At 52.9% G+C, this 12,183-nt stretch overlaps 5 protein-coding genes across 5 annotated transcripts; 4 read left to right on the top strand and 1 right to left on the bottom strand.

The window, feature by feature from the left end:
• Positions 1 to 403: 403 nt before the first annotated feature.
• Positions 404 to 3,121, top strand: BDZ99DRAFT_383210 (uncharacterized protein; the record flags this gene model as incomplete). The annotated part of the gene is made up of 3 exons (XM_033715317.1): positions 404 to 1,758; positions 2,467 to 2,798; positions 2,907 to 3,121. Coding segments are annotated over 3 exons (1,902 nt in total), but the record flags the coding sequence as incomplete, so codon positions are not given.
• A 1,938-nt stretch (positions 3,122 to 5,059) lies between these two features.
• BDZ99DRAFT_460910 (uncharacterized protein) lies at positions 5,060 to 5,682 on the top strand (the record flags this gene model as incomplete). The annotated part of the gene is made up of 1 exon (XM_033719493.1): positions 5,060 to 5,682. One exon carries the CDS (start codon positions 5,060 to 5,062, stop codon positions 5,477 to 5,479), a length of 420 nt encoding a protein of 139 aa, XP_033579096.1. The 3' UTR covers positions 5,480 to 5,682.
• A 580-nt stretch (positions 5,683 to 6,262) lies between these two features.
• Positions 6,263 to 6,737, top strand: BDZ99DRAFT_460909 (uncharacterized protein). The gene has a single exon (XM_033719492.1). It carries the CDS (start codon positions 6,500 to 6,502, stop codon positions 6,677 to 6,679), a length of 180 nt encoding a protein of 59 aa, XP_033579095.1. The 5' UTR covers positions 6,263 to 6,499; the 3' UTR covers positions 6,680 to 6,737.
• Positions 6,738 to 6,812: 75 nt separating this feature from the next.
• On the bottom strand, positions 6,813 to 8,518 carry BDZ99DRAFT_383036 (uncharacterized protein; the record flags this gene model as incomplete). The annotated part of the gene is made up of 2 exons (XM_033715306.1): positions 6,813 to 7,753; positions 8,017 to 8,518. 2 exons carry the CDS (start codon positions 8,516 to 8,518, stop codon positions 6,813 to 6,815), a joined length of 1,443 nt encoding a protein of 480 aa, XP_033579094.1.
• An 888-nt stretch (positions 8,519 to 9,406) lies between these two features.
• Positions 9,407 to 10,885, top strand: BDZ99DRAFT_439089 (uncharacterized protein). The gene is made up of 2 exons (XM_033717646.1): positions 9,407 to 10,705; positions 10,758 to 10,885. Exon 1 carries the CDS (start codon positions 9,524 to 9,526, stop codon positions 10,586 to 10,588), a length of 1,065 nt encoding a protein of 354 aa, XP_033579093.1. The 5' UTR covers positions 9,407 to 9,523; the 3' UTR covers positions 10,589 to 10,705; positions 10,758 to 10,885.
• The last annotated feature ends 1,298 nt before the right edge of the window (positions 10,886 to 12,183 follow it).

Raw genomic sequence — 12,183 nt, 5'->3', positions numbered from 1 at the left:
GCAAGCCGCGATTGTTACCACTAAAGAGCTCGTCGCATTTGCAAAGGACGCCAAAAATGCATCGCGAGATAAGAAGCTGCTGGCCGAGGAGGCATCATTACTGTCGAAACTGCTAGAACGCCTCCGACAACGGGCTCTTACAGACCAGGACAAGACTTGGCTTGACCAACATGCAGACGTTGTTCGGCAATTCGAAGCAGCTTTCCGTGATCTTGCAAAAGCGCTCAAGATCGACTTGCAGACGCAAAGAATCCCAGACGAATCGAGATTCAAGGCTTTGATTTCCTCTGCAAGGTGGCACTTTTCAAAGTCCGAAGTATACGGCCTACTACAGCGAGTTGAGCGTTTGCGGCAGTATGCTAGCGCTCTTATGTCTGATGCTCAACTTTCCATACTCTCTCGCATGGACGAGCAACAGAAGGAATCGCTAGATCGGAAGAAAATGGACGAGATTCTGAACTGGCTCTCTCCGCTTGACATGAACCGCACACACCAAAGCATATCCGACCGAGCCCAGCCTGGCTCTGGTGAATGGTTTCTAACCTCGGTGCCGTACCTCAGCTGGTCATCTAGCGACGGAGAAATAGAGTCCCTTTGGTGCTGGGGCATTCCAGGCGCTGGAAAGACGGTTCTTTCGTCCATCGTCGTCAATAAACTCCGTCAGTCAAGAATCGAGGATCTGAGGAAGGAAATTGGAATTGTGGTCATCTATTTGAAATACAATGAGCCCGAACAGACAGTAGACAGCCTACTGGGGAGTGTTCTTAAGCAGCTCATCCAAGATTCCAACGTGCTCGATCAGGCTGTTCAAGACTTATACGAGCACCACCGCCAACGAAACACTCCGCCTCCTCTCGAGTCCATCGTGGTACGCCTCCAAAAAGCGTTGGAGACTTACAAAGAGGTCTTCCTGGTTATAGACGGACTGGACGAATGCGAAGAGGAAACACGATGGGATCTTATCGAGCATGTTAGCAAATTCCCCGGTGTCCGCCTCATGGTGACCTCTCGATATCTCAGCGCGATCGAAGAAGAGCTCGAAAATTTTGTCCGCCTCGAGATAAGGGCCCACAAGATGGATATCGAGCTCTTCGTTGAATATCAGATCCAGCGAAATCGCAATCTTCGGCGTATGGTTCTGAGAGCCCCAAGGTTGCGACAAGACATCAAGTCTGCCGTAGTCAATACCGCTGAGAACATGTTTTTGCTAGCTCGCCTCCATGTCGAGTCTCTCGCGAGCGCCGCATCTCTCACCATTAAACATGTTCGGCAGAAACTCCAGGAGCTTCCCACAACTCTCGACGCTTCTTACGACAATGCGATGCAGCGCATCAGTGATCAAGAAGAGGATCACCGGAGACTTGCTTTTAAGACATTGGCTTGGGTCACGCATGTCTTCCGCCCACTCTCTTTGCAAGAACTTCAACATGCTCTCGCCGTTGAGCCGGGAGACTCCGAGCTAGACGAGGAGTTGCTGATGGATGCGCCAAGCATTACTGCTCTCTGTGCCGGCCTCGTAGTCATTGACAAGGCTACGTACAATGTTAATCTTGTCCACTACAGCACCAAGAGCTACTTTGAGAATAAACGGCAGAAGTACTTTACTCAATACCATGCTAGTATCACTCTAAGCCTGGCCACGTACCTAACGTTGGACGCGCTGCAAAACATCACAATAAGTGAAATCGTTCGAAATTATCCTCTCGCCAGCTATGCCGCCCAATGCCTCGGGGACCATGCTCGCAACTCGCCGGAAGAGTCACTGTCTCCAACGATTCTCGAGGCTATCTGCCATCTTCTGACGGATCCCGCCAAGCGAAAAGCCTTGCTCACACTTCTAGATGGCTTAGACCTCATCCGTTCCGGATATTACTCTACTCAGTCGGTGGACGAGGCTGACACCAGTGTAGACAGCATTAGATCACCTTCGACTGACAATGGGACAATGGCTCTTGCCTACGACGACACCGCCGCCACCACCACCACCCTGGGATTGGATTCCGTATCTCTGGACCTTGAGGAAATGAGCATCATGAGTAGTACGGTCTCGGGGACTACAGACTCTACTATAGCGGATCAAGTCACCGACACGTGGCAAGCTAAAATGAGAAGCAGCCACATACCGGAGGTCACCGCACTCCACCTCGCCGCATCTATGGGTCTGGCCAAGGTGGCCTCTATGCTTCTTAAAGAGACGCCAAATATTGATGCTGTCGATGAGACTGGGAAGACTGCTCTCACCGTTGCAATGGAGCGTGGATTCGAGAAGGCTGTCGAGTTTTTAATCAACGGCGGCGCTTTAGTCAATTTAAATGACGATCATGGCCGTATGATCCTCCTTCTTATCGCCGAAAAAGACTGGAATAATGCTGGGGATATTCTCGTCTCAAAGGTGCAGGCTCGGCTAAACGCCGAGAGCACTACCACCGATCTACAGCTTCGATTCATTCTAGCGGCATATCGCAGCGATATCGATCAGGTAGTCTTCTTGTCCCAGACAGGTGCGGTGGACTTGCATGGCGAGGGTGTTTCCATTGGAGGTTTAGCGCTGTTCCTGGCAGTTGAGCGCCAAGACGGGGCAATAGTAGACACTCTCCTCCATGCAGGTGTCAACATCAACGCCAAGGACAGCAAGGGCCAGACAGCACTCTTCAGAGCGACTCGTCGCCAAGATGCCGTGATGATGAAGCTTCTCATTTCTGAGAACATCGATATTGATAGTCGAGATGATGAAGGCCGCACAGCTTGGAGCGCGAACGTAAAACCACGCAACAAGGACATTCTGGATATTTTGCTGAGTGCCGGAGCTAGTCCATCTACCCGTGGCCTTCAAGGTGTCAGCCCACTCTACGAAGCTGCTGGGAATGGAGAAACGGAGCTGGTACGCTTCCTGCTCGAGAGTGGAGCCAATCCATCCATCCAGACCGAGTATGATTGGGCACCCATACACTGGGCTGCGTCGTATGGCCATGTGGAATGCGTGCAGCTGCTTATCGACGCTGGCGCCGATGTTAACGTTAGGTCAGACCAAGGCGTCACCCCCATGGATCTTGCAACACAGGCGAATCAGCTTGTCGTTGTGGAGATGCTGAAGCATGCTGGCGCGACTTTCACCAAGCCAGACCAGAACGGGACTGAGACACCACGGCTCCGCATTGAACCATCGCTATCAACGCCAGTTACGCTCGCGCCTTCTGCACCTCTGAAACACAAATTGTTCTTAGTATTTGACAATCCGCTGTCACGCACGCTCGTTGACAGAACGAACTTTGGCCAGTTCCTCTATCCTAGAGTGCAAAAGGACTCCCCTGCCCCCGATGGTTACATCTATCAAGTCTCACATGTTATGGAGACAAGCTCTCCTACAATCAGCGTCCGTCGAGCCGTGCGTCGTGCGGAAATGGACGAATACCCACTGCAGCTCGACGAGTTCAATCTTACGGATGTTCTGTACCACATAACGCGTCTGCGCGGCGATTATCAAGAGTTCAAACTGCAGTGCGGTGCCCAAACCGCTCTCAACGGCGCCTCGGAGCAGTCTGACCTCTTACCATCATCGCCATCGTCGACATTGCGCATGCACAAAGACTGGACGGGCAACTGGAAGGTGCACTCCAATGCTGCAACTTCCAACGATCTGATATTCCGCACGACACCGGACTGGACCGCACAAAGCGATAGCCAAGACTATCGGTGGATAAGCGAGGCGGGCAATTTATTGGCGAGGTCGGGATGGGACGATGGTACGCCAAATATGTGCATCGAGCCAGCGCTAGAGAGAGGGGTGTTGGACCTGCTTGCAACATGTGGAATTGTTAAGTTATGGGCAGAGAAGGCGCTTCAGGGTCTTGTAGGGGTGAAAGACGTTTAAGAGGCAGCACGGCGATGATCTTTTTGCGACGGTATAGCTGTAGGAATAGCAGGGGCGCTTGGACGGCGCTTGAGAAAAGGATGGGTTATGGGCCACTCTTTGATTTATTTTAGATGTACATTAGAGAACCACATTTCTGGGTTATGAGGGAAATAGGACTGTAGGAAATGTGTTTCCGAGCGAGCTCTTGGCTACACTAAACCTACTTCTTGTCCTTCCCTATTTCATGAGATTGCTAATCTTCTCTCCTTCCTCTTCCTCCCGATTTCCTCCCATTTCATCTCCTCATCCTAGCCCCTTACTAATACTGCTCTGCACCAGCATCTCAAGTTCGCCTCCTTCTTTTCTGCCCCAAGATGGCGTGCATCACCACCACCATCTCCTTCACCTCCTCCACACATGGGGCGTTGTAGCAAGTACTTTGACGCCCAGCCTCCACACCATTGTCTCTTGTTGCATGTCTTTTGCAGTGCAGTCCTCCAGTCACCATGGATCATTCTTGCCCTTTGACTTGACACCTCCAGTTGTCCTTCATAATAACGTACTGAGGGTGCTTTTGCTCTCCGCCTGTAAGCCGAACATTGTAGGTATTCCGCTTCTAAAGTTTTGATTTAACCTCCGCCCAGGAACTGGACTTGATTGCCAATGCCTTGGGCTGTTGATGTCCAGCTCCCCTCAACCCTTCCCTGCTGCTCGAAGAGTTGGAAAAAGAGGATCCTTTATAGTCGAAAAAAAAAACTGTAGTCATCAGCGCACACGTGCTTTCCATAGATCATGTGGACCGTCCCCCTAATCCTTCCGGACCAACAAGCCGTGAAAAAAAAAAGGGCGTTGATAGTCTCACACCCCCTTTTCGCTATTCGCACACCCCCTCCCCCTCTAGTCGTTTCACCGCCTTCCTATTGGCTCGGAGGGGTGTTCCGGAGCCTCTGATTCGCTTGCTTAACTTGCTTACTAATTCCAAATGCTCTCTCCAAATGCGGCCTTGATCGCAATTAATTACATCCTCTTCCTCTCCCTCTACAATACACTCACCATGGCCCTCTAGCCGCCACGGCTGGCGTACTACGCTACAGCAGAGGAAGCGCATATTGCTCTACAAGCGCACGCATCAGCGCGGGGCTACGGCCTAGCAAAATACCGTAGTAAACCAGACAGAGTGGACATACGAGCATACCTCCAGGACGCATGCCGACAGCTCCGCCGCCAGCACCGCCTATTTCTGTAGTCCCTCGTCCAGCTCCTAACGCTCGGAATGCCTATCAGTCGACAGCTACACCGGTTGATCTTTCTCGTATTGATCCAGCCCTTCTTAGGCCTACAGCTGCATCTACGGCAGCACCTACGGCAGCACCTACGGCAGCACCTACGGCAGCACCTACGACAGTACCTACGGCAGCACCTACAGCAGTACCTACGGCAGCACCTACGGCAGTACCTACAGCAGCGCATACAGCAGCGCATACAGCAGCGCATACAGCAGCGCATACAGCTACACCTACGGCTGCACCTGCAGCTAAGAAGCGCGGCCGGCCGCCTGGTGCAAAGGATAAGGTACCACGGAAAATGGCACTTCAGAGGAAAGATAGTACTCAGCCTACGCCTTAGCCTATGCCTCAGCCTACGCCTCAGCCTATGCCTCAGCCTCAGCCTTATCCTTAAGCACAGAGGCTTAGCCGAGAGGAGCTTTTACATTAGCTTGCAGCGTATGATAAGGAAATCAAGGGGTATATTAATGAAGGTGAAGAGTAGGTGTAGGCGGCGATGCTAGGGGGCCAGGCTTGATGCAAAGGAGCCGTAATAAGGTGAGGTTTTGACAGGTTTAGCATGCTTGTAGGCACGTAGGCACTTCTAGAATAGAACTTCTATTCTATACTTAGAATTAGACTTATACTTATACTACGTGAGCTTGTACGTGAGCTTGTACGTGAAGCTATACGCAAGGCTGTATAAAATGGAGAGGCTATACAGTCTCTCCATTTTACGGCGCATTTTTTCCGATTCGTGTAGCCTTATATACGGCCTCGCGTACAGCATCACGTGTATATAGATGTATAGGTGAATGCCCGGAGGAAGCTCCGCGCTGCTCCGAGCCAATAGGAAAGCGGTGAAACGACTAGGGGGGAGGGGGTGTGCGAATAGCGAAAAGGGGGTGTGCATGGAGGAATTAGGGGGTGTGAGATTATCAACGCCCAAAAAAAAGGGGAGGGCTAATCGTACACCCCCTAACGAATAATCGTACACCCCCTAACGACTAATCGTACACCCCCTACTCCCCTGTCACTTCACCGCCTTCTGATTGGCTTAGAGGGTTGCTCCAGAGGTTCCGATTGGCTCGCTTCACTTGCTCACTAATTCCGAATGCTGTCTCCAATTGCGGCCACGTAGCCTCCAGCGCAGCCTATCTGATTTGTGCAGCTATATATACGGCCGTACGTGAGCTCGTACGTGAGCTCGTACGCGAGGCTATACAACTCAGCATAGCTATACATCCTCTCCATTTTACAGTGCATCCGGGCCGATTTGTGCAGCCGTATATACAGCTCGTACGTAAAGCTGTACGTGAGGCTGTACGTGAGGCTGTTCGTAAGGCTACACAAATTGGAAAGGCTATACAAATCGGAAAGGATGCACCGTAAAACGGAGAGGCTGTATAGCCATGACGATTCGTATAGCCTCACGTATAGTCTCACGTATGAGCTCACATATGGCAGAGATGCACGTGTAGATAGACGTAAGGGTGAATGTTCGGAGGCCTACTGCCGGACCTCCGAGCCAATCAGAAGCGGTAAAGTAGGGGGTGTATGATTATTCGAAAGGAGGTGTACGATTATTCGTTAGGGGGTGTACGATTAGCCCTCCCCAAAAAAAAACATACTAAAGCATCACAAAACGTACAATTTTCCTTACATCCACCGCTATCTCCTCTCCCCGTGCTTAATTAACCATAGTAACCTCTCACCCTCCCCCCAATAACCCCCTCCACACCCCCCCTAACCGCCCCCGCAACCCCCCCATCAAAAAACGCCACGCCAAGCTCCTGGCTCGTGTACCAACTCGCGCGATCCAGGTTCCCGCTCCCCAGCACCGTCGCCGCCTCGTCCACAATCAGCAGCTTCAGATGGCTCTGCTGCGGCTCCCCGCCCTCCATGCCCTCCTTCCTGAACCCGCCCAGTGGCTCGAAAAACTCAACCCTCAACGCCCCCGGCGCCACCAACCCTACGCCCGCCTCCTCATCCTCATCTCGCGCAGCTGTGGCGGAGGAGAGCAGCGCCCGATGCCGTCTCACAAGCTTCCGCACGCAGCGTGTAGTTGTAGTCCCTGCGGTGACGAGCTGCTCGAGGATCATGAGGCGCGCGGAGGTGCGGATGTGGACGGCGACGCCGCGGCGGAGGGCGCGCAGGAGGGCGGTGAGGACGGGGGGCGCGGTGAGGTTGGGGGTTTGGATGTAGATGCTACTGTTCGCGCGGGCGAGGAGCGTGAGGAGGAGGGTGTTGAGGGGCGTTGGAGGAGATAGGGGCGGGGAGGAGGAGAAGGGGGCGAAGCGGGGGTTTAGGTGGTGGGGGGAGGGGAGGAAGAGGGTTGGTATTGAGTGGGTTGGGAGGGGGGTGTGAGTGTGGGCGGGACCGAGTGGTGATGGGTGGATGGGAGTGGGAGATTGAGGAGAGGGTAGAGAGGTGACGGAGGGGTGGGGTGGTGAGGGAGGCGGAGGAAGGGATCTTTCGTGTTCGTTCGATGACCAGAATTCGAGCCAGAAGCGGACGAATTGCGATACCACTAGCCCAGAGAGCTCAATGCACCCCTCGAACCAGGACTCCCAGCTCACGTTGCAGCTAGGTAAGAAGACTCTCTTGCGGTCGACGATTATGAATTTGGGATGCACTTAAGGTGGAAATACACATATTAGCGGGTTTTCGTAGATAGAAGGGTGGGAGTATGATATAGACGAGGTCCTCTGGTGTTTGTAGTCCTCAAGTGCCACTCAAGTCGTGTTTAAGACACGATTATCGGCTCTAAAGCGACTAAAATGGGTGCTCAAATGCGACTTGAGTGTGTGTTCAAACGCGACATGAGTCGTGTTTCAACACGATTCCAGGAACGATGACACCAAAGGACTCTGGTATGTGTAGTACGACCTTACTTACTGACGCTGAAGGGGAGGAGGAAAACACTTTTGATCTCGAGGTCGAGGCCGCCGAGCTCGGCTGGGGACGGGAGGCCGAGTGTCTTGACCCATGTTGAGGGCGTGTAGGTTTGACCGGTGATGGTGTGCGGCTGGAAGATCTTCTGGAAGAGCGAGAGGGAAGATAAACCGATGCGGACGCGTAGTTTCCAGCCTCCGCGGGCTTGGGCTTTGATGGATAGAGCGCGAAGGGTGTTGGCAAGCTGCGACAGGGAGGATGAGCGAGCCCAGAAGCAGGTAATGAAGATGATTTCGGATTCAGCAGACTCAAGGGCGGGGAGAATGCTACTGAATATGTTGTCACCAGTGCCAGTGATGAAGTTATGGACTGTTGACGATGTAGTGAGAGTACTTGGGGTGGAGGCGTAGTAGTTTGGGGTATCATGTTTGTTTTCTTCCTTGTGCAATAGCAGATCTTCTTGCCATTCCCTCGCGATGCTGGCAAAGGTAATTGGGCCAGGCATGGCTAGAAAGTCCAGCGCGTCACAACTTAGACTATGCATATTGGATCAGCCACATAATCCATGAAGAGAAATATAAACCCCAGTTCAGGAGTGCTGCGCATGAAAGTACGCAGAGACAGATAACTGCTATACTTGAATCTTGACGAAGTGAGATCCCTCTCTAACAGCTCTACGGGCTACCAGAGGACGACAAGTGAGGCGGCAGTGGGTAAGTGAGGCACGTGAAATCTGCGCACCTACAACAAACGCTCAACAACCCTCAACTTCTCCAGGCTTCCACGGACCACTGCCTCCACCACCAACACACCACACTCTCTGAAGGCTAGGCCTACTCTTTGTGGCCTTGAAAGATCTTCACTGAGCGAACCAGCAATACCTTAGCGTTCTCTTTCGACTGTCGGCAAGCCTGCCCTACTCAAGATGACTAGAGGAAAGAGAACACAAAAAGCGGGGGGCACTCACAGTGAGCAGGCACTGCTGATGATGAAGCTAGACAAGGAGAGAAAGAGGGCACTAGCTGCGGCCGAGGGTATCGTTGAAGACCGTGAATTCGAGATATGGTACGAAGAGCGTAGAAAGAAGATGAAACAGAAAGAGACAGAGAGAATCCAGAGACAACGCGAGAAGAGGGCTGTTCTGGAGAGCTTGAAAGGGCTCTCACTTGATGGAGGTCGCGAACAGGAGGAAGTTGGGGAGAGGCCTGAGAGGCGAGACAGACGTCAAACCGACTCGTACCGCCCAGCCCTGCCAGCTACTGACTCGTATCGCCCAACCGACTCTTATCGTCCGACGTACGACGCCTACAACGATACGGACTACTACAACGCTCTCGTCGCCGATCTCGAACCAAGCGCGCAGGGGTCCTCCAGAAAACCTGCCAGCCCACCATCACAGCTTCCCAAGCTCCAGCCCTCCTTCCACGACCGCTCTGACACCCTTCTATCCACCGGTATTCCCGAATTTGGGGCCCTCCACTACATTCCGCCCCCCTTGGTCCCCTATAACATGCCCATCGTCATCAATTCACCGCTGCCACCCGCGCCTCTGCCCCGCCAAAATGCATACGCGGACCCAGAAGAAGACAGCTCTGATTCCGATGTCGACATGGACATTGACGCGGCATATCCCTCCTCCAAGCGGCCCCGACTAGGCGGTAGTTCCATTGTCACGCCCGGTGAAACTATCACCGACGACCCCCAGTGGATGCGCGGCCACGGCACCTACATCCCTCCGCACACAACCGCCATCACATCAACCGTCGCCGGCACGCTGCACAAGACCAATAAACTGCTCTCCGTCACCCCACTGCGAGCTCGCTATACGCCCGAGATTGGCGACCTGGTTGTTGGGCGCATCGTGCAGGTGCAGTCGAAGCGGTGGCAGGTCGACATTGCAGCGCCGCTGCTGGCGGGGCTCCCACTGAGTGCAATCAACCTCCCCGGTGGAATCCTGCGCAAGCGAGATGCAGCCGACGAACTCAACATCCGAACCTTCTTCACAGAGGGTGACCTGCTCGTCGCAGAAGTGCAGAATCTCTTCCAAGATGGAGCCGCAGCGCTACACACGCGGAGTCTGAAGTACGGCAAGCTGCGAAACGGATACTTCCTCTCTGTGTCGGGTGCTGGGGGATCGAAGGGAAAAGGTGGAGTTGCTAGGGCTCGGCGACAAGTCTTCACAATCACGACTTCACGCGGTGGTGAGGAGGTTGATGTGGTTCTGGGAGTCAATGGCTATGTGTGGATTTCGAAGCACGTGGAGCCGGAGGGACATGGGAAGGATGTCGCCATCACTCGGCTGGAGGAGACCATAAGCAAGGAGATCTACTCGAGCCAGAACGAAGAGATTGGGGTGAACACTAGGCGGGAGATTGCTAGGGTGGCCGGGGTGATCAGGGCTTTGGTGGAGCACGGAGCGAGCGTGGATGAAGAGATGGTTGTTAGGGCCTATGAGGCCAGTCTCTCGGTGGATGCTGAGGACGCAATGGGCGGTGATGGGGAGAAAAGTGAGTTCTTGGGAGGAGAGAGGGGCAGGAGGGTGGTTGAGCAGGCTCTAGGTGGATTTGGAGGTTGATATCGGACGAGTCTCAACACACACTCTAATCTGGACTACTCTTTGGAGGGTCGTGGGGCATATGATGCTGCCATGAAGGACCTCCACTACTACAGAAAGTTGGAATTCACTCATGAGGTATGTTATCAATCGTAGGCTTTCTCCGATCATCAACTAATTTTCTGGATAGATTTGCTCTAGTTTAGAGCTAACTCACTAATTGGGACTTGGACACTAGCCGGTAGATAGTTGCTTGCCGCTGCTTGCGGTGCCCTAGCCTACTATCAGAAATACAAATTAACATCAAAACCATAAGACCACGTATTAGAGATGTTGTTTCACTTTGAGCTAATGATAGGACTATCCAGAGTTTTGTTTGAAAAGTACTGATTCAGTGCTTTGCTAGATGTCTGGGACACTCGGTCACCACCGTTTGAGGTGCTTTAGCAGATTATGAAACTTCCGATGATACGTAAAGCCCTTGAGAGCTTGAATCAGAGGGTTTTTATGCGCCTACAGTCGGCCTACTTGGCCGCTGTTTGTGGTGCTTCAGCACTTCATCAATAGATCAATAGACGACGAGCCCAGACTTGTTTCCTAGTGCATTACTAGATTATAAGTTCGGGCCGCGGATATACCACTGCAGGGGTTCCACTCTTGACTGCTCGACACCACCGTAAGGAGTAGCCTAGCTAGCATGTATCCAGCCAGCCAAAAGGCTGCCCAACACCCACTGCACGAGGAGACGGAAATATGACGATGGATGAAACTCGACAAGGGTACCATTTCCGGGCTCTAGAAGGCCCAAAAGAACGATCTTCGTCATGATCGGGTACCTATTCGCAAGAAGACAGTGCGAACCTCGTAACCCTTCTCGTACAGTACTAGGCCATAAGTCTGGGCACACGGATTTATCACTGCTTGGCTCCAATCTTGCTCAGTCGACACCACTGTGAGGAGCGGCCCAGCTATTAAGCAGCCAGTCAGTCAAGAGGCAGCCGGAATTGCAACTACTTGAAACTTGACATCGCGCCTAGGTTCTTGAAATTCCATGGGGGTACCCTAAGCAATGGTAGACGCATGCACAGACTTGTGACCTATTACTGTGTATTAGGCCATAAGTCTGGGCACACGGATTTATCACTGCTTGACTTCAATCTTGCTCACTCGACACCACTGTGAGGAGTAGCTCAGCTACTAAGCGGCCAGCTCGTCAAAAGGCAGTCCAGATGGGTGTTTATTACCGGGCCAAATTCCGTCTTTCAAATTCCTAGCACGGTAACACGTGATGCACCTTCTGTATCCATCCCGCCGCCGATGCCGACTCTTAGCCTCGCATCTCTCACCATCACGACAGCGGACTCCAACGCCCAGCTTCCGCTCCAAGACTCCAAGCTTCCTACTCTGTCATACCAAGCCCTCTAATCCGCTGCTTCGCCGTCACTCTTGTGACCCTTTTGCAGTCGTCGGCGGTACCGCACTCACCTGCTCGATGCAGGTCCATGTCATTAATCTGCACGCTACGCCAGACAGCCAATCAAGACCATGTTTCAACTATGCAATTCAACCCACCGCAGCGGCGGCTGATAGGAGCATTCTCGCATGCCCCGCGCGCG

Source organism: Mytilinidion resinicola (genome assembly GCF_010093595.1).
Source record: "Mytilinidion resinicola strain CBS 304.34 unplaced genomic scaffold BDZ99scaffold_6, whole genome shotgun sequence".
Lineage (NCBI taxonomy): Eukaryota > Fungi > Ascomycota > Dothideomycetes > Mytilinidiales > Mytilinidiaceae > Mytilinidion > Mytilinidion resinicola.
The sequence above is the reverse complement of the archived record's forward strand: the minus strand, read 5'-3'. Positions and strand labels throughout refer to the sequence as shown.

Coding starts and splice junctions, on each gene's coding strand:
- BDZ99DRAFT_460909 (XM_033719492.1), top strand. CDS start 6,500: ATGCACCGTAAAACGGAGAGGCTGTATAGCCATGACGATTCGTATAGC.
- BDZ99DRAFT_439089 (XM_033717646.1), top strand. CDS start 9,524: ATGCCCATCGTCATCAATTCACCGCTGCCACCCGCGCCTCTGCCCCGC.